Raw genomic sequence first — 21,744 nt, 5'->3', positions numbered from 1 at the left:
CCAAACCTTCCCACACCACATGGATTTCAGCTAGTGGTACAAGAAATCTGCTTTGCCCACCTCCACAATCTCTGCCATTTGGCCAGGTAACATACTGGCCTTCGGAATCACACTCTGCTTAACCAGAGAGATCTGGGCCCCTGTATCCCTCTGCCCCAAGCATTCCCTACCATTAATTTGGACAGCCGAAACATGCTCCATATCTGGTTCTGCAGAGGCTACGTCACAGAACCAATACGATAGGTTTCAATTGCCTGGGGGGGTTTTGTGGTGAGGACGGCACAACTAACATGAGCTATTGGTTGCCTGCTTCCTCCTAGCACAGGGCATCTATTCCTCAGGTGATTAGTGGAATTACACCAATAACACCTGGGCTCTTCTGCTCTTACAGGAGATTTGGGATGAGAGTTAGAGGAATGTTTTTGGGGAGGTGAGTACCCAGCCTTCCAGCCATCCTCCCTCTTGCTAGGAATAAAATGGGATCTCCCCTTCCTACCAGCTTCAAACACCTCTTTCAGTGGTTTGTTTTCAAGAGATGCTTGGGTCTGTTCAAAGGCATCAGCAAGAGACGCCATCTCCTCCACAGACTTTACATCTTTGTCCCATAGACACTACTTCACATCCGCCTTACACATGCCTAGGAAATGCTCTTGAGCCACAAGATCCAACATTCCCTCAAAGCGTGTAACACCTTTGCCCCTTGCCCACTTTCCCATCAAATCTTTCATTTTGTTCACACATTTCGCATTACTCACCCCAATAGCCCTCTTCAGATTCCTAAATGTAACTCGACATGTTTCAGGGGTAATCTGAAAACTTCGCAAAACAGTATCTTTAAATTTACAACAGACTAAAGCATCTTCAATAGGCATTCCACTGACTACATTTCGAGCTTTACCAGTTAATTTTACAATCAGGGTAGGAACTCTCGTGGCGTCAGGGATCGCATGCGCCGCACACAGCCTTTCAACGGTGCTCAGATATTCAGCAATATCGTCTGCCTCATTGCATGCAGAACATAAAATGATCCCAACAGCGGATTTTTGGCATGATGGGAATCACTGGGGCTGGTGGGTTCTGGTTCTCTAGCAGTTCCAGTTGGTGTTTTCGCTCTCTCTTTCTTCCTGCTATCTTTCTCTTTCTTCCCACTTCTCCTTTATCTCCAGTTTTTCATTGCAATATTCTCTGGTGCTCCCTCTCCTTTTCTGCAACCTGCAGCCTAAAAAGCTCCAACTTCGCAATCGCTTCATTGCTTTCACTCATGTTCCTGCTTTTCTGTCCCTACTTCCCTTTCCTGAAATAAGCAAACAGAAAATAACAAACCGGTAGCTTCCTCCTGACTGTCCTTAGCCACCACACTTAAAATCTTTACACCAGTGTATGAAGTGTAAATCTTGCTCAGTACAACAAGCTGTGTATTTCACGCTGCTCGCTGTGCCTCTGTAGCAGGCTCCCCGGGGTGCAGCCTGGGACTGTGGAACCGCTGTGACCCCTGAACTCTCCCCAGCCTGGGCTGTGTCTCACAGTGCCTGGCTAGTGACCAGCAGCAAACCCCTCCAGGCTCTGTGATCACTCAGCACAACCGCATGTGGAGACCCCACACCCAGCTGGATTGCATGAATGCTCCAAGAGCCACTTGTGAATCACCCAGAGAAAGGCACCAGAGCCAAATTCCCCCAGCTCCCAGAACTGTACCCCAGGAATATATCATCACCACTTCTGCAATGGAAAGTGGACAGACACCAGCCTTTGGCAAACCTGAGCAGATTTGCCCCACACTTCATACAAACTCACTGGTAAAGATAAACAATTAAACAAATGTATTGACTGTAACAGGTAGATTGTAAGTGATATAAAGTGATAGGCAAAAAGTCAGTTAGTTACCAAAAGAAATAAAATCTAAGCACGCAGTCTAAACTCTCAACCCTGTTAGACTGGGCAGCACCTAGACTAAGCAGTTTTTCTCACCCCACTGGATGTTGCAGTGCTTAACATACAGGTTTGTTCCTTAAACCTGGGTCAGTCTCCTGTGTTGGAGTCTTTAGTCTTCTTCTCAGTGTCTTAGTTGCTTGCATAGGTGGGGGCAGGAGAAGGTCCAGTATGTGTCCACTGGGTTTCTTTTATACCCTCAGTCCATGTGCATAGGGAGCACAAGTCCAGGCATGTCTGGAGGCCATTGCTGAGTCTCCCAGCAAGGTTGAGCAATTCCCCTGGTGTGCCCTTATGCAGGTGAGTCATCACATTGTAGCTCCTTTGCTGGACAATGGCTGGTGATGGGCTGTTTCACACCCCTCCGCCCCCCCCGGGCGTTGGTTCTTCCCTTGCTATTGCCTCTGGGGAGCGAATATCTGGCTGATTCCCCAACTTACAGCATGTTTTAGTGACCATCATACTACACAATTCTCACAACTTCATATGCATCAATGATACACATGTATGGCTAGAGAAATGACTTTCAGCAGATCATAACCTTTCCCTTGGTACCTTACAAGGCCTGCTGTATATGTGAGATCACCATTATATGAAAATGAAGATTATGGGAGTTCCAGGACGCTCCCCCCAAGGTATAGAATGTCACAGCTACATTTCTCAATTCGACTTTACATTTGCTTGGTTGAACGGACACAAGCAGTCCTCGAATTCCAAAGGCCAGAAAATGGGTAAATGAGTCTATGTTTAAGGATCCACCTTGAAACCAACCCTAGGGTTACCATATTTAAAAAATAAAAAAAGAGGACACTCCACGGGGCCCTGGCCCCGCCCTAACTCCGCCCCCTCCTCTGAGTGCCTGCATTCCCCCTCCTCCCTCCCAGCCACACGAAAAGGGCTGCCCGAGCGCTACCGGCTTCACGGTTTGCCGGGCAGCCCCCAGACCCTGCCCCCCCGGCTGGCGCTTCCCCAGCGCAGCTGGAGCCCAGGAGGGGAAGCGCCCAGCCGGGCGTGCGGGGTCTGGGGGCTGCCCGGCAAATCGTGAAGCCGGTAGCGCTCGGGCTTCAGGCAGCCCCTATGCCTCTGGACCCTGCGCCCCCAGCCGGGCACTTCCCCTCTCGGGCTCCGGCGGCTGCTGTGCTCCCTGAACTCCTGGGCTCTGTAAGCGCCGAGCTGCCCGAGCGCTCCGGCTTCGGGCAGCCCCCATGCCTCCGGACCCTGCGCCCCCGGAGCCCGGGAGGGGAAGTGCCCGGCCGGCGGCGCAGGGTCCGGTGGCATGGGGGCTGCCCGAAGCCGGTAGCCCTCAGGCAGCTCGGCACTTACAGAGCCCAGGAGTCAGGGAGCACAGCAGCCCCCGGCGCCCGCTCTAAGGTAAGCCAGGGAGTATTTTTCCCGGACATGTTCGGCTTTTTGGAAATTCCCCCTGGACGGGGGTTTGATTACCAAAAAGCCGGACATGTCCGGGAAAAACCGGACGTATGGTAACCCTAACCAACCCCACCCAGCCAAGCCTAGCACAGAACTAGGGACGTTTGCCTTTTAGCAGGACTGTGATAAGACCTTGAATTAACTGAACTGATTTAGTCTCTCTGGATAATTGTGACTGTGTGTGCTGAGCATATTTTGTGACATTGTAACCCATTAACCAGCTGCATTGTGTTTTCTGTAATTTTTTTATGCGCTTTAAAAGCTATTTTGGCTCATAAAACTCACACACTTATAGACAGACAAGGTGGATGAGGAAATATCTTTTACTGGACCCACTGCTGTTGGTGAGAGACACAAGCTTTTGAGCTACACACAGCTTTCCTGCAGGTCTGAAGATGTACGTTTGCTAACCTCTCTCTGTCACAGCGGGCTTCGGACCTGAGGAAGAGCTCTGTGCAGCTCAAAAGCTTGTCTCTCTCACCAACAGACGCTGGTCCAAGAACAGATGTGACCTCACCCACCTTGTTTCTCTAATATCCTGGGATCAACACGGCTACAACAACCCTGCATCATACACTTACAGCGATTCTCCAGGCTGCACTTTCTAAGGAGCCCAGATCCAAAGAACAGCGAGGAACCTGTCTAAAGGGTAGGAATAAATGGCCAGTTTTCAGAATGGAGAGAGGTAACTAGTGGTGTCCCCCAGGGGTCTGTACTGGGCCCAGTCCTATTCAACTTACTCATAAATGATCTGGAAAAAGGGGTAAACATTGAGATGGCAAAATTTGCAGATGATACAAAACTATTAAAAAAACAACAAAGAGTCCTGTGGCACCTTAAAGACTAACAGATATATTGGAGCATAAGCTTTCGTGGGTGAATACCCACTTCGTCAGACGCATGTAATGGAAATTTCCAGAGGCAGGTATAAATATGCAGGCAAGAATCAATCTGGCGATAACAAGGTCAGTTCAATCAGGGAGGATGAGGCCCTCTTCTAGAAGTTGAGGTGTGAAGACCAAGGAAGGAGAAACTGCTTTTGTAGTTGGCTAGCCATTCACAGTCTTTATTTAATCCTGAGCTGATGGTGTCAAATTTGCAAATGAACAGGAGCTCAGCAGTTTCTCTTTGGAGTCTGGTCCTGAAGTTTTTTTGCTGTAAGATGGCTACCTTTACATCTGCTATTGTGTGACCAAGGGGGTTGAAGTGTTCTCCTACAGGTTTTGGTATAGGAACGGCAAAAAAACTTCAGGATCAGACTTCAAAGAGAAACTGCTGTGCTCCAGTTCATTTGCAAATTTGACACCATCAGATCAGGATTAAACAAAGACTGTGAATGGCTAGCCAACTACAGAAGCAGTTTCTCCTCCCTTGGTCTTCACACCTCAACTGCTAGAAGAGGGCCTCATCCTCCATGATTGAGCTAACCTTGTTATCTCCAGACTGATTCTTGCCTGCATATTTATACCTGCCTCTGAAAATTTCCATTACATGCGTCTGACGAAGTGGGTATTCCGAAAGCTTATGCTCCAATACATCTGTTAGTCTTTAAGGTGCAACAGGACTCTTTATTGCTTTTTACAGATCCAGACTAACACAGCTACCCCTCTGATACAAAACTACTCAAGATTGTTAAGTCCAAAGCAGACTGCGAAGAGCTACAAAGGGATCTCACAAAACTGGTGACTGGGCAACAAACTGGCAGATGAAATTCAATGTTGATAAATGCAAAGTAAGGCACATTGGAAAACATAATCCCAACTATACATATAAAACGACGGGGTCTAAATTAGCTGTTACCATTCAAGAAAGATCTTGGAGTCATTGTGAAGCGTTCTCTGAAAACATCCACTCAATGTGCAGCAACAGTCAAAAAAGCGAACAGATTAGGAAGCATTAGGAAAGGGATAGATAATAAGACAGAAAATATCATATTGCCTCTATATAAATCCATGGTACACCCACATCTTGAATACACTGTGCAGTTCTGGTCGCCCCATCTCAAAAAAGATGTATTGGAATTGGAAAAGTTACAAAGGGCAACAAAAATGATTAGTGGTATGGAACAGCTTCTGTATGAGGAGAGATTAAAAAGACTGGGACTTTTAAAAAAGATGACTAAATGGGGATATGATAGAGGTCTATAACATCATTATGGGTGTGGAGAAAGTAAATAAGGAAGTGTTATTTACTCCTTTACATAACACAAGAACTAGGGATCACCTAGTTTAAATTAAGAGGCAGCAGGTTTAAAATAAACAAAAAGGAAGTATTTCTCCACACAACGCACAGTCAACCTTTGGAACTCCTTGTCAGAGAATGTTGTGAAGGCCAAAAACTATGCCAGGGTTCAAAAAAGCATTAGATAAGTTCATGGAGGACAGGTCCATCGATGGCTATTAGCCAAGACAGTCAGGGTTGCAAACCCATGCTCTGAGTGTCCCTAGCCTCTGTTTGCCAGAAGCTGGGAATGAGCGACAGGGAATGGATCACTTGATGCTTCCCTGTTCTGTTCATTCCCTCTGGGGCACCTGGCCTTGGCCATTGTTGGCAGACAGGACACTGGGGTAGATGGACCTTTGATCTGACCCAGTCTGGCTGATCTCGTGTTCTAGATTTGGCATATTCATTCTGAAAGGCGTTGAGTTAACGAGACCTGGACAGTCAGATCTGGATGCTCTTTCCGGGTCTGGCTAGCGTGACCATGTGCACCCTCATGAGGATGACAGTTGTTTGTTAACCCATTTCTAACGTAGAGACAATCAGGGTTGTGAAGGGCACAAAACATGACCAGCAGTTAGCAGAATACACAGCTCAGTGCATGCTCCCCTAGACTACAGGCTCTGTTGGGAAGAGGCCTCTCTCTGCACCCTACTGGCATTCCATGCACGGCCCGGCGTACCAGAAACGAAAGGTGAATGACTTGATAACAACGAGTCTTTGTAGCTTGTTCTGGGTACCAGGCGCCGGATCTCCGCAGCACCAGCCCCGTGGGTTGAGTTTTATGGGCGTTTTGCCTATAGATCTTTCTCTGTCTTTGTGCACAAAAGGACGGCCAGAAAGCTGACATTTTAGAAGCCGCATTGGTGTGGCCATGTCGGTCCCAGGATATTAGAGACAAGGTGGGGGAGGCGTGATCTTTTATTGGAGCAACTTCTGTGGAGAGAGACGAGCGCTTGAGCTACACAGAGTCTTCCTCAGGTCTGGGGAACAGGGCATTGGAGCAAGGGTTGGGGGTGCTGTATCTCAGCAGCTCCTTTGCCAAGTGACCTCAGTTTGCAGCACCCGCGCTCACCTGGCTCCGTGGCGCACTCGCGACGTTCGTGGATTTGGGAGAGGTTCAAAAATCAGCTTTAAAACAGAAACTGCTGCCGCCTTAGCCCCGGAGCATGTTGCAATGTTCTCCAGCGACATCAGCCATGCTCTAGAGCAAGGAGTCCGAGCCAGAGGACAAAGGGATGCCTTGGTCAGCCAGGGTTGCACCTTACAGACATTAGCTGGAGGCGGTGGGGGGCCTTATCTTTACAGGTCACATGGACACAGAGGCACAGCAAGGAAACGTCTCTCCCGAGGTCAGGACTCTGTCTGCCATCGCCACATGGCTGGCAATCTTCCCAGGCTCCCCTATTCATCCCCGGCCCCTCCCTCGGCCCCCTCCCCATGAGGAAGCAGGGAACCTGCTCGCTCGCCCTGCCGGCCGCACTGGCTGAGCCTGCCACACTGGAAAGGCTGCTGCCGGACAGAGAGGAAAACAATAAAAAGGAACCACCCTGTGGCCAGCAGAAAGGTCCATCCCCACGGGATGGGGCAGACGGCCTTGGCAGGATGTTTGCACAGACCAGGCACGCCCTCTCTCACCTGCCTGGGTCTGCACGCCCTTCTCCCCGGGCATTAGCTCCTCCCCCTTCCCCTGCCGAACCTCTCGGTTCACACCTTGGGATGCCCCCCGTGAGGCGAGGCTCCGCGTCATGGCACCCTGCTCTCGCACACCAGCAGCACTGACAAGGAGTGACACACGGGGACCCGCTCAGCACTGAGCCATGGCAGAGAGAGGGAAACGGATCTTCCCGACATGTAGCCTTGACGCATTCGGAGAGCGCTGAATTCCCAGGGACAACCCCCAGCTTTTCTCTAGCACTGGCCAGGCCGAGAGCCCAACGCGCGGCAGCATCAGTCTCCCCACTGCCCAGATGGGAAACTGAGGCATGAGGAGTCTTACAGTGGCAGCGCCAGGAACACAATCCAGGTCCCTGAGTGCAGTCTAGGGCTCTAGCCACGCAGCCATACAAAGACAGACTTGCCGTGGTCCATACACTGACCTCCCCCTCCCCCTGACTCAACTGCAGCAGCTCGCACACACATATCCAGGCACTGACAGGGACCCACCTCAACAGTTCAGACACCGACTTTCTGCCTCTGCGCACATCCGCCCCATTGCCTGCTGTCACCCCCATCTACTTCTCTGTGCCCTTATCCCTCCCGCTCCCACATTAGCCTCTGTCCATCACCCTCCACCTCAGGCCAAACCGCAGCCTCATTCACCCACGCAGCGTCCGGAGGGCTGCCCCAGCCGGTCCGCACCCTGCAGGGCCAATACGTGATTCATGGGAGACCTGGAAAACACCCAGCACCTGCCTGGCCACTGAGGGATGCTGCCCATGGGGACAGCCTCCTGCCTCCATGGCGATCGCTGCATGCCCCTGAAGCAAGGGGGGGGGGGGGGAAATTAGCAAGCACCCACCCACCCCTAGGGAAAACAACTCTCATCCCTGAGCAGCAGAAACGTCAGCGGAGAACAGAGACATTCCCCATGCGCTCCGAGCAGCGGGTGCAGCCGGTGGCCCAGCCAGGCATTGCTACAAATCCAGTTTCTAGCCCTGAAGCCCTGCTCTAGCCTGCAGCCAGGCAATGCCTCCCCAAGCTGCCGCAGAGTGAAACTGACAAGCTTCCGGTCAGTTTCACGGTGGCTGCTCAGAACCTTGCAGGCAGCAGGGAAACTGTCAGGAATCAGGGTCAGCCCCTGCCCTCTCTGGGCTACAGGGGGGATCTGAAGGAGAAAGCTGAGGGAAGGGGACAGTAACAGGAGCGCACACACACCAGCAGCAGCCAGGAGGCTGGGGAAGGGTTGCCTTAGTGGGGACCTCTCCTGCTTCATCAGGAGGGAGAGAAAAAGTGACTTCTCCCTTCCAGCAGCCAGAGGAGGCCTAGGGTGGGGTGAGGGGCTTCCAGTTACTCAGAACCCAACTTGCCAAAGCTCAGTCTGAGAAGTGGCGCCCCCAGGCAGGGGTCAGGGAGAGCCACCAGCTTCACCTTCCTTCCCACCAGGTGCTGGGTACATTTCCCACCCCCTGTATTTCCTCTAGGCTGCCCACCTTACTCTGGCACGACCCCTCAGAGCAACCACGGTGCCCGCCCTGGCAGCTCCTGGCACCAAAGGGAGCAGAGCTATAGTGCCTGGTTCGTCAGCAGCTAGCTGGGCATGCACAGTCCTGCAGGACAGAAAACAGCACTGGCAGAGTGGTGTGGTAGGCGGCTGATGGCATGAGGAACAAAGTTGCCCCACCTGGCAGGCGCTGGCACAGAGACACAGTGCCCAAGCCCAGCTGTTCGTGGCGTCCGAGGGATAGACGGTGCTGCTGTACTGAGCCCCACGCAGTAACGCTTCTATTTCTGCAACACAACTGCAACTGGGGAGGGGGCTGGGAGTCCAGGTGGTGCCTGATCCCGACGGACACTGGGAGCGGCACAAGAGGTGCTCACATTAGCACTGGGTGCCTCACCCCAGAGAGAAACCCAGGCGCTCCCAATAACAGTGGAGAGGGGTGTCAAATGCGACAGCCCGCACAGCTCCTCTCCAGCCCCCAGCTCTTTGGGCTCGCTGCTCCTGCTGCCGAAGTGGGGCCCCAGGCGAGGTGCGTGGGGTTGGGGGGGAGCACTGGGCCCTGGCAGCGACACCAGGATCTGTCTGTAACACGGCTACTGGATGCCACATCCGATTGATGCCACAATTTCAGGGTATGTCCTAGGGATCGATGGGGGGAAATCAGCAAGTCAAAAGGGGGCTCTGGGGGCCACACGGAGCCCCTGCCAGCTCATTAGCACAGCCCCAGCCTCGAGCACCTCTGCAACTGTCTATGGTCAATCAAGGGCTGACCCCAGCCGCTGACGCCTCCCAGCACAGCAGCCAAGCTCCTCTGCCCATCCCACGCCGGGTTTCACAGGCCAGCAACCTGTGACTTAACTCCCAGACACATAACAATGGCGAGGAGGGGAGGGGAGGGTGTGTGGGAAGGCATGAGGGGGCCCATATTTTGGGGGGCACACAGAGCCCCTGGCATGGGGGGAATCGGGGAAAATTGCAGGGAGACATTAACTAAACGGGGCAGGAGGGGGGCACCCAGGGCGTTTGTGCAAGTGGACTGGACGCTTGGCTGACACAAGTGACAAGGGGGCCCCTGGGATTGTAACACACACGACAAACCAGAGATTTGGGGCTCAGGCTGCCTTTATCGCCAGGCCCCCCTCGGCCACAGGCTCGCGGGCACTTTCCCTGGCTCAGCCAATCAGCGCCAGGACGAAGGGGCCCCACCCATTTCCGCTTTGGGAAGGGAGGAGTTACAGCCACAGATGGATCCGAGCCCTGTCCTGGCACCTGGGTGTGCACAGCACGCGTGCATGGGGAGGTGAGGGGAGGACCCACAGCTGCCCGCAGGCCACGCCGAGCTCCTGAGAACCGTGGCTGAGCCTCAGCTGGTGTCTGCTGGCACAGGCCAAGTGACTGCAGAGGCTACGACAGCTCCCGCCAGCTGGGTGCTGCCCCCCCCCCCCACTCCTGCCCTTGGGATGCCGAACGCTCCATATAGAATTCCTGCTGTGAGTTACTGCAGCTCTGATGGCTGAGAACCAACTCCCCTCTCGCAAGGGCCGCAGACGGAAACAGCCCCACTGGGTCCCATCCAGCCGGGCCCCAGGAGACACTGTAAGATCCATTCTCCAACACTTTAAACACCCCAAGGAATGGGGAGAGGATTTGAAAGTCTAACAGACCTCGCTGGCAGGAAGCTTTTCTTAATTCCAGCTTTCCGTCCTCGCCGTAACCCCAGGACGCCAAGTCATGCGCCTTTCTCCATGCAGCTCCCTAGGGTCACAGACTAGAGCTTCCAAAGCCAGAAGAGACCATCTCGTCTGACCCCCTGCAGAGCACAGGCCAGAAATGTGCCCCACAATAATTCCTAGTGCAGATCTGTTAGAAAAACAGCCAGTCTTGATTTGAAAACTGCCAATGATGCAATCCACCATGACCCTTGCTAAGTTGTTCCAGCGATTAGTGACTCTCACTGTTAAAAATGTACGCCTTATTTCCAATCTGAATTTGCCTAGATTCAACTTCCAGCCATTGGATCACGTTAGGCCTTCTGCTGCTAGACTGGAGAGCTTGTTAATGCAATCTTTGCTCCCCATGTAGATAATTATAGGCTGTGATCCAGTCACCCCTGAACCTTCTCTTTGGTAAGCGAAATACGTTGTGCTCCTGGAGTCTGTCACCATAAGGCAGGTTTTCCAATCCTTTAATCATTCTCGTGGCTCTTCTCTGTCCCCTCTCCAATTTATCAACATCCCTCCTGAATTGTGGGCACCAGAACTGGGCACCAGATCCCAGCAGCGGTCGCACCAGTGCCAAATGGGGGGAAAATCACCTCTCTGCTCCTTCTCGAGATTCCCGATTACGCATCCCACGATTGCATTAGCTCTTTTGGCCACAGCATCGCCCTGGGAGCTCAAGTCCAGCCAATTCCAGAGTCCCTGCTTCCCAGGAGAGAGTCCCCAGCCTTGTTCCCAGACGTGCACAATTACACGTAGCCGTATTAAAGCACACACTGCTTGCGCCCAGCTCACCCAACGATCCAGATCACTCTGTAGCCGCACCCTGGCCCCGTCGCTATTTACCACTCCTGCCATGTGTGTGTCACTTGCAAGCTTTCTCGGGATGATTTTGTTTTCTTCCAGATCATTGATCATCATCAGAAGCACTATTAGCAGTTTTTAACCAGGGGAGACCCCCAGCCCAGCGTGTCCTGGCCGAAGGAACGCACAGTGTAATCATTATGCAGATACAGCCGGGGCTTCGTTCACCCCCTGCTGACACAAGGCTCCGTGTGCCGAGGAATACTGCACTCCGGGGACCCAGAGCCCCTAGAGCTGGGAGGAGGAAGGATCTGCCCGTGGCTGAGGGACTGATCTCATTCTCGGCCCCGCACACCATGTTCGGCTGAGGTGGACTGGAGCAAACTCTTCAGGTCAGGGGCAGGTCAGGAACAATCCTGGGTGGCAAGTGTTATCAGGGGGCTGTGACAGCAGAAGCTGCCCCTCCATCTCCTCCTCCCGGAGCGGGGCAGCTGGGGGAGTATAACAAGGTGCACCCACGCAAGGCTGGAGCTCAGTGAGGGTGGGAGGTAGGGAAGGGTTAAAGCACCATCCGGACACGGTGCAGCCTGCCTGGATTTCCAGCTTTAGCGAGTGCTGACGTCAGGTGAGATGCAGGCGGAGAGGAAGGAGAGCAGAACCCACCATGGCGCCGGCTGCTCTGGCTGTGACCGGACATGTCAGGGAAGCCGGGCACCCCTCTGGGTGCTGCACGCTTTGGCCTGTCTCACCTGCACTCTGCCCACTCAGCCAGGCCTCTTCTCACCTCACCGTGTGCGGCACATTCTGTGACAGATTGTCAGGTGGGCGCCTCCGACCTCCCCTCCTTGCACAACAAGCCCTGGGGCAGCAGCAGCAACTGCTCACATGGAAGCAGCACCCAGGAAGCCGCCAGTGTGTGACTGTCTCCATGCAACTGGAAAGGGGGGCCTGATCCAAAGCCCTCTGAGGCCAATGGAAAGGTTCCCAGGGACCCAATGGGCTTTGCATCAGGCCCAAGGAGAGGAGCTAGGCCTGTGGTTATTACTATCGCTATGTGATCGGCCAGTTCTCTGCAGATCGTCAGTCCTCCACAGCACCAGACCCTGCCCAGCCGACGGCTCTGGCCACTGCCCGTCCAGCAACTCGCAGGCCAAATACTGCCTCAGAAACGGCCCCTTCTCCTGCTGCCCTGAAGGCACGATTTCACAGAGCCAACAGGGGTCAGACGCGATGATCACAGTGATCCTTTCTGACCATCCAGTCTGCATAGCCAGAGCCCCCGTTGTCCCCGCCCCGTTCCAGTAGGGTTACCATATTTTGTGCCTCCAAATGGAGGACACTCCACAGCCCCCGGCCCCGCCCCCAGCCCCGCCCACACCCCCGCCCCAACCCCGGCCCCTCCCCAAAGTCTCCGCCCCCTCCCCTGCTTCCCGCGAATATTTGATTCGCGGGAAGCCTGTAGCAGGTAAGGGGCGGTGTGGGGGGAGGAGGCGCGGCCCAGGCTGGCCCCCCGGCGTTTCCAGCCTGGGTCGGCTCGGGCCCTGGGGTGCCGGCCCCGGCCGACCACCCCCGGCCCGCCCAGCACTGCCGGCCCCCGGCGGCCCGGCGCACCCCCCCGGCTCCCGGCTCCCCGCCCTGCGGGCTCGGCTCCCCGGCTCCCCGCCCCGCGGGCTCGGCTCCCCGGCTCCCCGCCCGGTTCCCCGGCTCCCCGCCCCGCGGGCTCGGCTCCCCGGCTCCCGGCTCCCCGCCCCGCAGGCTCGGCTCCCCGGCTCCCGGCTCCCCGCCCGGTTCCCCGGCTCCCCGCCCCGCGGGCTCGGCTCCCCGGCTCCCCGCCCGGCTCCCCGGCTCACCGCCCCGCGGGCTCGGCTCCCCGGCTCCCCGCCCGGCTCACCGCCCCACGGGCTCGGCTCCCCGGCTCCCCGCCCGGCTCACCGCCCCGCGGGCTCGGCTCCCCGGCTCCCCGCCCGGCTCCCCGGCTCCCCGCCCCGCGGGCTCGGCTCCCGGCCCGGCTCACTGCCCCGCGGGCTCGGCTCCCCGCCCGGCTCCCCGGCTCACCGCCCGGCTCCCCGGCTCCCCGCCCCGCGGGCTCGGCTCCCGGCCCGGCTCACCGCCCCACGGGCTCGGCTCCCCAGCTCCCCGCCCGGCTCCCCGGCTCACCGCCCCGCGGGCTCGGCTCCCCGGCTCCCCGCCCGGCTCCCCGGCTCCCCGCCCCGCGGGCTCAGCTCCCGGCCCGGCTCACCGCCCCGCGGGCTCAGCTCCCCGGCTCCCCGCCCGGCTCCCGGCCCGGCTCCCCGCCCCGCGGGCTCGGCTCCCCAGCTCCCCGCCCCGCTCCTGGCTCCCCGCCCCGCGGGCTCGGCTCCCCGGCTCCCCGCCCGGCGGGCTCGGCTCCCCGGCTGACCGGCTCCCCGGACCCGCGCCCGGCCGGGCACTGTGACCCTGGCCCGGCACTGCCCCACTGGTTCCCGGCCCGGCACCATGCCCCCGGCCCCGCACCGGCGCCGGCACCGGCCGAGCACCACCGGAGCCCTCCTGATTTTCCCGGACATGCCCGGCTTTTGGGGATTTCCCCCCGGACGGGGATTTGAGCCCCCAAAAGCCGGACATGTCCGGGAAAATCCGGACGTATGGTAACCCTACGTTCCAGCATCCAGCCCACACTTCTGCCTGAGCTCACTCAAAAGTCTGTGTGTCGGAACGTGCCCACCCAAAAGGACGCTGAGCGGGGCAATCCTCCGTCCCAGACCTTCTGACCCCGCGAGCTCCCAGACGGGTGTTTGGTAAAGGACCTAGGGGTTACAGTGGACGAGAAGCTGGATATGAGTCAGCAGTGTGCCCTTGTTGCCAAGAAGGCCAACAACATATTGGGCTGCATTAGTAGGAGCATTGCCAGCAGATCGAGGGACGTGATCATTCCCCTCTATTCAGCACTGGTGAGGCCACACGTGGAGTAGTGTGTCCAGTTTTGGACCCCACACCAGGATGTGGGAAAATTGGAAAGAGTCCAGTGGAGGGCAACAAAAATGATTAGGGGGCTGGAGCACATGACTTATGAGGAGAGGAACTGGGCTTGTTTAGTCTGCAGAAGAGAAGAGTGTGGGGGGATTTGACAGTAACCTTGCAGGCTTGGGACTATGGAGACAGGATGGAAGATGCCTCCATGCTGTTAGCCCCAAGAGGGGAGAGCAGGGGGACAGCTGATGAAGTCAAGCAGTTTAACAGTGATCTATTGTGCCCTTCCCCATGCCAGTGCAGATTCAGCCTGTGGAACTCACTGCAACATGAGGAAAAAGAAACGCTCCTGCATGACTTTAGGATGGTGTTAGAAGAGTAAATAGTATTTACATATGCTCTGTGAGCTTTCACTTTCCTGCCTGACCCAGGACCAGGAACTGGACAGGTGAGGAGTGATTTGCAATGTTAATACAAATATTCACCAGTGCACGCTGGTTTTTGCCCCTGGGCTGCGGCTGATTTTGCAAGGCTGATTCACAGCAATCTGAGGTACATCTGAAGGTGCAAGAGAAATGAAGTCTCCTTCTTCAGGGCACAGCTGAAAGTGGCCGAGGACGAGCCAGAAAAGGTCACCAGCACCCATCTTTGGCTTTGCTGCTCTGCTCCAGGAGCCAGCAGCAAAGTGAAATTCACCAGATCTCTTTTCTGAAGGCCCACAGAGCGGTGTGGGAAGGGGAGGACAGGCTGGCCTGGGAAATGGCACAAAATAGAGGAGAAATTGGAGAGGAGAGAACTGAATGTGCAAAGAACCAAGACTTCGGCTAGACAGGCCAGAGGTCAGGGAGCCGGGCTGGTGTTTGGGAGACCTGGATCAATCCCCTGCTCTGCCACAGACTCCCTGTGTGACCTTGGCAAGTCACTTAGTCCCTCCGGGCCCCTGCTCGGTGTCTGTAAAGCAGGAGAACAGCACTGCCCAGCCTCATGGCGCTGCAAAGATCAGTGTAGGGAGCATTGTGAGACACTCAGATGCTACCACCATGGGGGCCAGATAAACATTGTGGTGATGAGCGGATGGGGCGGATGTAAGGGATGTAATCAATACGGGGATGGAGCAGGGCAAGGAGATCTAATGGAGGTATGGATCAGTGCCCAAAGAAGAATGCGGGGGTGACAAAGAGGACAGGCAGTGGTGGGGTGACATAAAAAGGTGCTGGATGTGATGGTGGAGGAGGATCTTAATGTGAACTGAAAAGCTTTCACCCACTGAGATCCGTTCCTTCGGCAGGAGCCATCACCGGAATGCAGACGCGTCAGCGGGGCCGGGGCAGAGGGGGGAGGAGGAACCAGTGTTCACGTACGGTGGCTTGCAGGCTGCATGCTCTCTGCGCCAGAGGGGAAAGCCAAAGGCAAGAGGCTATTTATTGTTCAAGGCCTTTCATCTCCCCTTGAGGACCAAGCTCGGAGAACGTCAGCTAGCCCAGCAGTCGATTGGCAGAGTGACAGGCTGCATCGAGGGAGAGCAGAGCCAGGCTCCTGACACCCTCAGCCCACCAGGGGTTGGCTGCACCCTGGAGCAGCCACGGGGGGTGGGGGGTGTGTGCTTTGTGCTGCTCTCAAGATGCAGGGCATGGGGGCAAGGGAGCTTCAGCCGCAGCTGGAGCGAGGAGCCCCTGCCCCTGCGCCACAAGGCCCGAGGGGTAAAGGGAGAGAAACCCTGCAAGAGCCCCCACAGCTCCCTACAAAGTATGTTCTCCTAGTGGGCGTGTGCCCCACACCGCACAACAGGGTCCCCACACGGCAATTCCACCCCCACGGCTGGCCCAGGCTGTGGGGCTGTTAGAGCTCTGGGACCCTCCTGCCTTGCAGGGTCCTAGGACATCCACGCTGCAGTTAAACAGCCTCTTGGCCCAAACGCCCCACGAGCCCGGCCAGCCGCGGGTGTGGACAGACCCTCAGTCAGGGACATTAACCCATGGCCCCTCCCTAGCCCCGCCCATGCGAGGATCTCCGAGTACTTGGTCCCTGAGAGAGGGCTCTGGGTCGCTGGGCACAGAGAGGGTGGGAACTTGCTCAGGGACCCCAGCGAGCCGGCAGAAGAGCCCTGACTTTGCCAGGGGCCTCAGCCCGCCCTCGTGGGACCAATTTCCGGGGGGAGGAGAAAGGAGCTTGATCTTCACACGGGTTCAACCCTGGGCCAATTATGTCCCCCAAACAATTCAAAAAGGCAGCAAGAGGCTCCAGTGGGAGGTTGAGTCTGTGCTTTAAGGAGCCCCCGTCCTGTCCAGCAGGCAGGGCTGAGTAAATCTGTAGCTTAGCCATTAATTCCTTGACTTAAGTTTTTTAAGTGTGTGTGTGGGGAGGGGGAAGAGATTGGGGGTATTGACATTCGGGAGCTCATAACCCCTCTCCTCCCCCGCCAGGGAAGTCTGTGGCCAGAGCTGCAGCTCAGCGAGGTTTTCAGCTGGCTGGACTGAGGCCCTGCCTGTTGTCACGAGGGTAGCGTGGCCGGGGTGTGACCTGCCCCGTGCCCTCGGCCCCAGAACACACACACCAGTGTCTCAGGGACGCACGCCTGCACAGGCACTTGTTGGGGCACAGGGACTCCAGAGACCCGTGTGACCATTCCCCCAAGTGCTCTCACTGCACAAACTCCTGCCAGCCTCTCGCCACTGCCAGGCGGGGCGGGCGGGAACCAGGTTCACTGGGTCCAACGTGCAGCGCAAACCACGCCTGGACCAGCTGAGCAGAAAAGCTGCAGCCAGTCCAGATGGGAGGGTGCGTCTGGATTTCAGGCGATGGAGCCAGAACCAAACCCAGCGGGGACAAGGGATCAGATGAAAGTGACCTGAGCTCCTGTCCCAACCTCAGACCAGACCCACGTCACATGTCCGTAGTGCCCATCGCAGGGGCGAACGGGGCGGGCACCGGGGCTCTGGCACAGCGGTAGCTTCCAGATTTTCAGGTGCTAACTGGCAGTGCCCCAGCGACAGTTCTAGTAAACAAATCTCTCCCCACCCGCATTGCTGCCTGGCCTGCCTGGGCTGGGGAGGAAGGGGACTGGCAAGGGGAAAAGTCCCTTTCACTGCAATGTGAGTGAGCTGGGCCTGTGGTTGGGGAGGGAGGGGGGTAACAGGGAGAGTGGATCCTGCTCAGCTGGGAGGGGGGACACGTGTAATATGTTCCTGCCAGGTTCCCCAGCAGGCTCGGGTGATCCCTGCAGACTCACAGCCCCGTGGTCCTGAACCAGAAGCAGTAAACATGGTCCCAGTGTTTCGCCCCGTGCTGCTTGGGGTGGGACCCTCGGAGTTCAGGGCCCGCAGGGCTGCAGGCGTGGCAGTATCGCCTGCCCCAGCACTGCCAGCCTGACTGTGGGGTCAGCGCAGGGACAAAGCCTCCACAACGCAGAACAAACACAGATCAAGCCCCAAACAGAGCGGGATACCCTGCCAGAGCTACTCCCAGGAAAGGCCCGAGAGACACAAACAAAGTGCTAAGGCCTGGGGTGAGAGGGGACTTCTGACTCCGTGGCCTGCTCAGATGTTGGGCTCGCTGCTCTGACTGTCCCTGGGCGCTGGTGGGGTGGGCTGGACCCCTGTCCATCGGCAACTGGAGTGCGACACCTCCCCCCACTGCACACAGGCCCCAAACCAGGCATTGCACTGCCAGGACTCTAGGCCAGCGCTGACTCGGTTCCAAAGCGTCTCTGAAGCCCACTGCCAGGGCCCTGAGTCTGCCGACCGGAACCACTGGGCCCAGCGGAGTGACCCTGGTGCCCGGTGCCCCCTGCAAGCGCTGTTATCCTGGAAAGAGATCAGCTAACAACCAGCAGTGCTTCCTGGCTTGTTTGTGTCTGTTCCCGCTAAGCTGGAGAGCAAAGCTAGTCACTGTCCCGGTCACTGCACGGCTGGTGGGGTCAAGTCCTGCCCCACATATACTGGGGCTAGAGAGTGACCCACATTTAGAAGCTATGAGCACTGCCATTGCTGGGGGGGGGGGTGAGAGGGGGTGTACAAGCAATTTGTTGCTTTGACTTTCTGGTTTACACAGTAACACAAGCTACAGATTGAACATGGGGACACACACCCCCAGCACATTGCACAGAACTGCCATCTAAAGGACAGCATGAGGGGGAGCACTTCTGCCTTGGACCCCCCACTTTCAGCCTGGCTGAACCCTGAGTCTCTGACGGGCACTTGGCTCATCCGGCACCAGGAATGCTCAGACACAAATGAGAAAATCACCCCCAGTCTGAATCAAAGAGACATCACCAAGTTAAAACCCCGTATTTGAGTAAAGACATTTCCTTCCCTGGGCTAACAACATCCAAAATGATAAAAAAAACTGAACTGACCCCCCGGAGCCACAACTTCCCCCTCCCCCGACAGCTTTGTTTTCTTTCTGCATTTCATTCCACTGGGACAACAGATTCCTCAATTTCATTGGCACTCCTACAGCAGTTTCACTTTCAGGTTCTCTGCTTTAGCGGGTCCTGCAATGTTTGGGTTGCAAACACGTGGGGAAGTGGTTAGCTCCAGATATCAATAAAACCCCAAACAAAGGCTGTGTGCATATATAATATTTTATGTAAATATTAGCTTTCGGCAACTTTTTAGACCAAAACCTCCATCTAGGTCCTAAGGAATCCATCAGTGCCCACGAATGGGTCTCTGGGGCTGCTGATCAGAGAATAAACCAGCCTTTTCTGCAGACAAAGTATTTCTAAATTTTTGCGTTGAACAGAATTTGCCTCCTCGCAATATAAACAGAAGTCTCTCCCTCCCCCGCAATGCTCGGTTTTAAATATCCTTGCTGCTAAAAGGATTGCATCCCTTCCCCTGGGAGCTGCAGAAGCTGGAGATGGACATGTTGCACCTACTAGGTGCCATCTAGTTCATCTCCACAGGGCCCAGCTCAGACTCCAGTGATGGTCAGCCTAGAGTTTCCTTTCTCACTTTCCCGCTAGTGACAGCCCCTTGGCATTCCTCCATCGGCCCACTAACGCCGCACACCTACTGCCCTAGTGCTCCAGCCCAGGCCCAAGACAATAGCGGAGCAAGCAGAACCCAACCTGGGCTGGCTTACCCTTTTTGAACTCCTCCAGCATAGCATCCAGCTTGGTGTCATGGAAGACGAAATGGACCGGGTGGTTGTAGAACTTGGTGATGGTCTTAAGGGGGGTGCAATCATCGGGGTCCACAAAGGCCAGGTCCTTGACGTAGAGGATGTCCACGATGTTGGAGCGCTCCATCTCATAGACGGGGATGCGGGTGTAGCCGCTCTCCATTATCTCCGACATTGTGTTGAAGTCCAGGATGGCGTCGCTGTCGATCATGAAGCAATCGTGGAGCGGGGTCATGACATCCTCCACTGTCTTAGTCCGGAGCTCCAGCGCTCCCTGGATCATGTTGAGTTCCTCCTTGACCAGGTCATTGTAGGGCTCCGTCACCTTCAGCATCTCGACCAGCTTCTCGCGGTTGTAGACGGTGCCGATCTCCTGGCCCAAGATGCAGTCCAGTAGCTTGCTGATGGGGAAGGAGAGGGGGAACGTCACCAGCATGAAGAACTTGGTGATGCCGATGGTGTTGGCGCCCACGGCCAGGCCGTGCCGGGAGCAGAGCGCCTGCGGTACAATCTCGCCAAAGATGACGATGCCGATGGTGGAGGCAATGACGGCACCAAAGCCGGAGCCGATCAGGTCGTCCAGCAGGATGGTGAGGGTGGTGTTCACCAGCACGTTGCCCAGCAGCAGGGAGCAGAGCAGGTAGTTGCCCTTCCTGCGGATGGGCTCGATCTTGCGGGCGTAGCGCTTCTCCTTGTCGGTGCCGCAGTTCTGCACGATGCGCAGCTCCATGGGGTCCAGCGCCATGAGGCCCAGGTTGAGGCCGCTGAACATGCCGGAGAGCACCAGGAGGCAGAGGATGAGGATGACTTGGAACCAGAGGGGCAGCAGCGACTTCTTCTCCTCCACCACCATGAGGTGACCATCCCTGCCCTCATGCCGCACCCAGGGCTGGCCAGGGCCGCGCTTGGTGCACAGCACGTAGATCTTGGCCTGCTCGTTCTTGCGCAGGGGCTGCACCTGCACGTGCAGCACACCCGAGGTGTTGTGCGTGTCGTTCATGTGGGGCTGCACCACCAGGTCCTGGGTGTGCACGGGGCAGCTGGTGTTGGTGTCGGCGCGGGCGTCGGAGCTGGCATTGGCACTGGCCCTGGCCCCGGCCCTGGCGCCCAGCTCGGCGAAGGCAACCAGCGCCCCGGTGTGCGGCCCGATGTCCAGCCCGAAAAGCCGCAGCTGCACCTGGCTGCCCTCGGTCACCTGGATGACGCCCCCGTCGGGCGCCGCGGCCGCCGGCTTGCTGGTGCCCTCCAGCCGCATGCCCAGGATCACGCTGCTGCTGTCGGGCGGGCCCGGCCCCGCCGCCAGGGGGAGCGCGAGCGCCAGCCCCAGCAGCGCCCGCAGCGCCGCCGCCGCGCCCCCGCCGCAGCCCGGCGCCATGTTCCGCTCGCCCCGCGCCTCGCCCGCTCGCAAGGCACAACCGCCCGCTGCTGGGCTGGCGGCGCGCACGTCACCCGCCGCGCGGCCACGCCCCCGCGACTCGGCCACGCCCCGGGCCACGCCCCCTACGCGCCTTAAGGAGGCGCCGGGCTGGGGCGCGTTAAGGGGGTGTTGCTGTCCCGTCTTGGGAGTGGAGACGGGAGTTCGCGGCTGCGGGGGGCATGTGCGGGGTGCGAGGCGATTCTCGGGGTGGGGATGGTGGGGTGTTATGGGGTGGGGGGATATTTTGGGGGGTGGGGGTTATGGGAGTATGATTTTGGGGTAGGGTGACCAGACAGCAAGTGTGAAAAATTGGGACAGGGGTGGGGGGTAATAGGAGTCTATATAAGAAAAAGACCCAAAAATCGGGATTGTCCCTATAAAATCGGGACATCTGGTCACCCTATTTTGGGGGGCAGTGGGGGAGGGTGTTATGGGGTGGGGTATGATTTTTGGGGGTGGTGGGGGAGTTGGTTATGAGGCAGGGGGATGATTTTTGGGGAAGGGGGGAGGGAGTTATAGGGTGGGGAGGATTTTTTTTGGGGGGTTGAGGATAATTTTTGGGGGGAGGGGGTGTATGGGGTAGAGTGTGATTCTTTGGGGGTAGGGAAGGGGGTGTGTGTGCTTTGGGGCAGCCCTGCCATGCCTAGGCCTCTCTGCCCCCCCCACCCCAGGTGTAAGATGCTATCCCATAGTTAACATGGGGGGCTAAGCCCCTACAGAGGGACATGATGATACTCTCTAGGGCGCGGCAGGGGAGTCACGCCCCTGAGCGCCCCCCACCCCAGCTCACACCGTGAGCCTCCCACCACATGGAATTTTCCTCTCCTTGCCCCTTGTTTCTCTTTGTTGATTCATGACTTTTACAATTTGCCATAAAACACAGGAGTCAGTAACCACAGGAAGGGGACTGACACCATGGCGGCTTGCCCAGCGCCATCCTGCAGCCTTCAATCCTTCTTGTGTTATGAGAAGGAGTAAATAACACTTCCTTA

General features: G+C 56.8%; 1 protein-coding gene across 1 annotated transcript in view; it reads right to left on the bottom strand.

Annotated features, from left to right (window-relative positions):
- CNNM4 (cyclin and CBS domain divalent metal cation transport mediator 4) overlaps positions 1–20,710 on the bottom strand; it is a 51,878-nt gene extending 31,168 nt beyond the window's left edge. The window contains exon 1 of the mRNA XM_054017693.1: positions 19,297–20,710. Coding sequence (XP_053873668.1) covers positions 19,297–20,710 — 1,414 coding nt within the window. The remainder of the gene's footprint in view (positions 1–19,296) is intronic.
- Positions 20,711–21,744: the final 1,034 nt, after the last annotated feature.

The sequence above is a fragment of the Malaclemys terrapin genome, chromosome 2 (genome assembly GCF_027887155.1).
Source record: "Malaclemys terrapin pileata isolate rMalTer1 chromosome 2, rMalTer1.hap1, whole genome shotgun sequence".
NCBI lineage: Eukaryota > Metazoa > Chordata > Testudines > Emydidae > Malaclemys > Malaclemys terrapin.
This window is presented reverse-complemented; position numbering and strand designations above follow the sequence as displayed.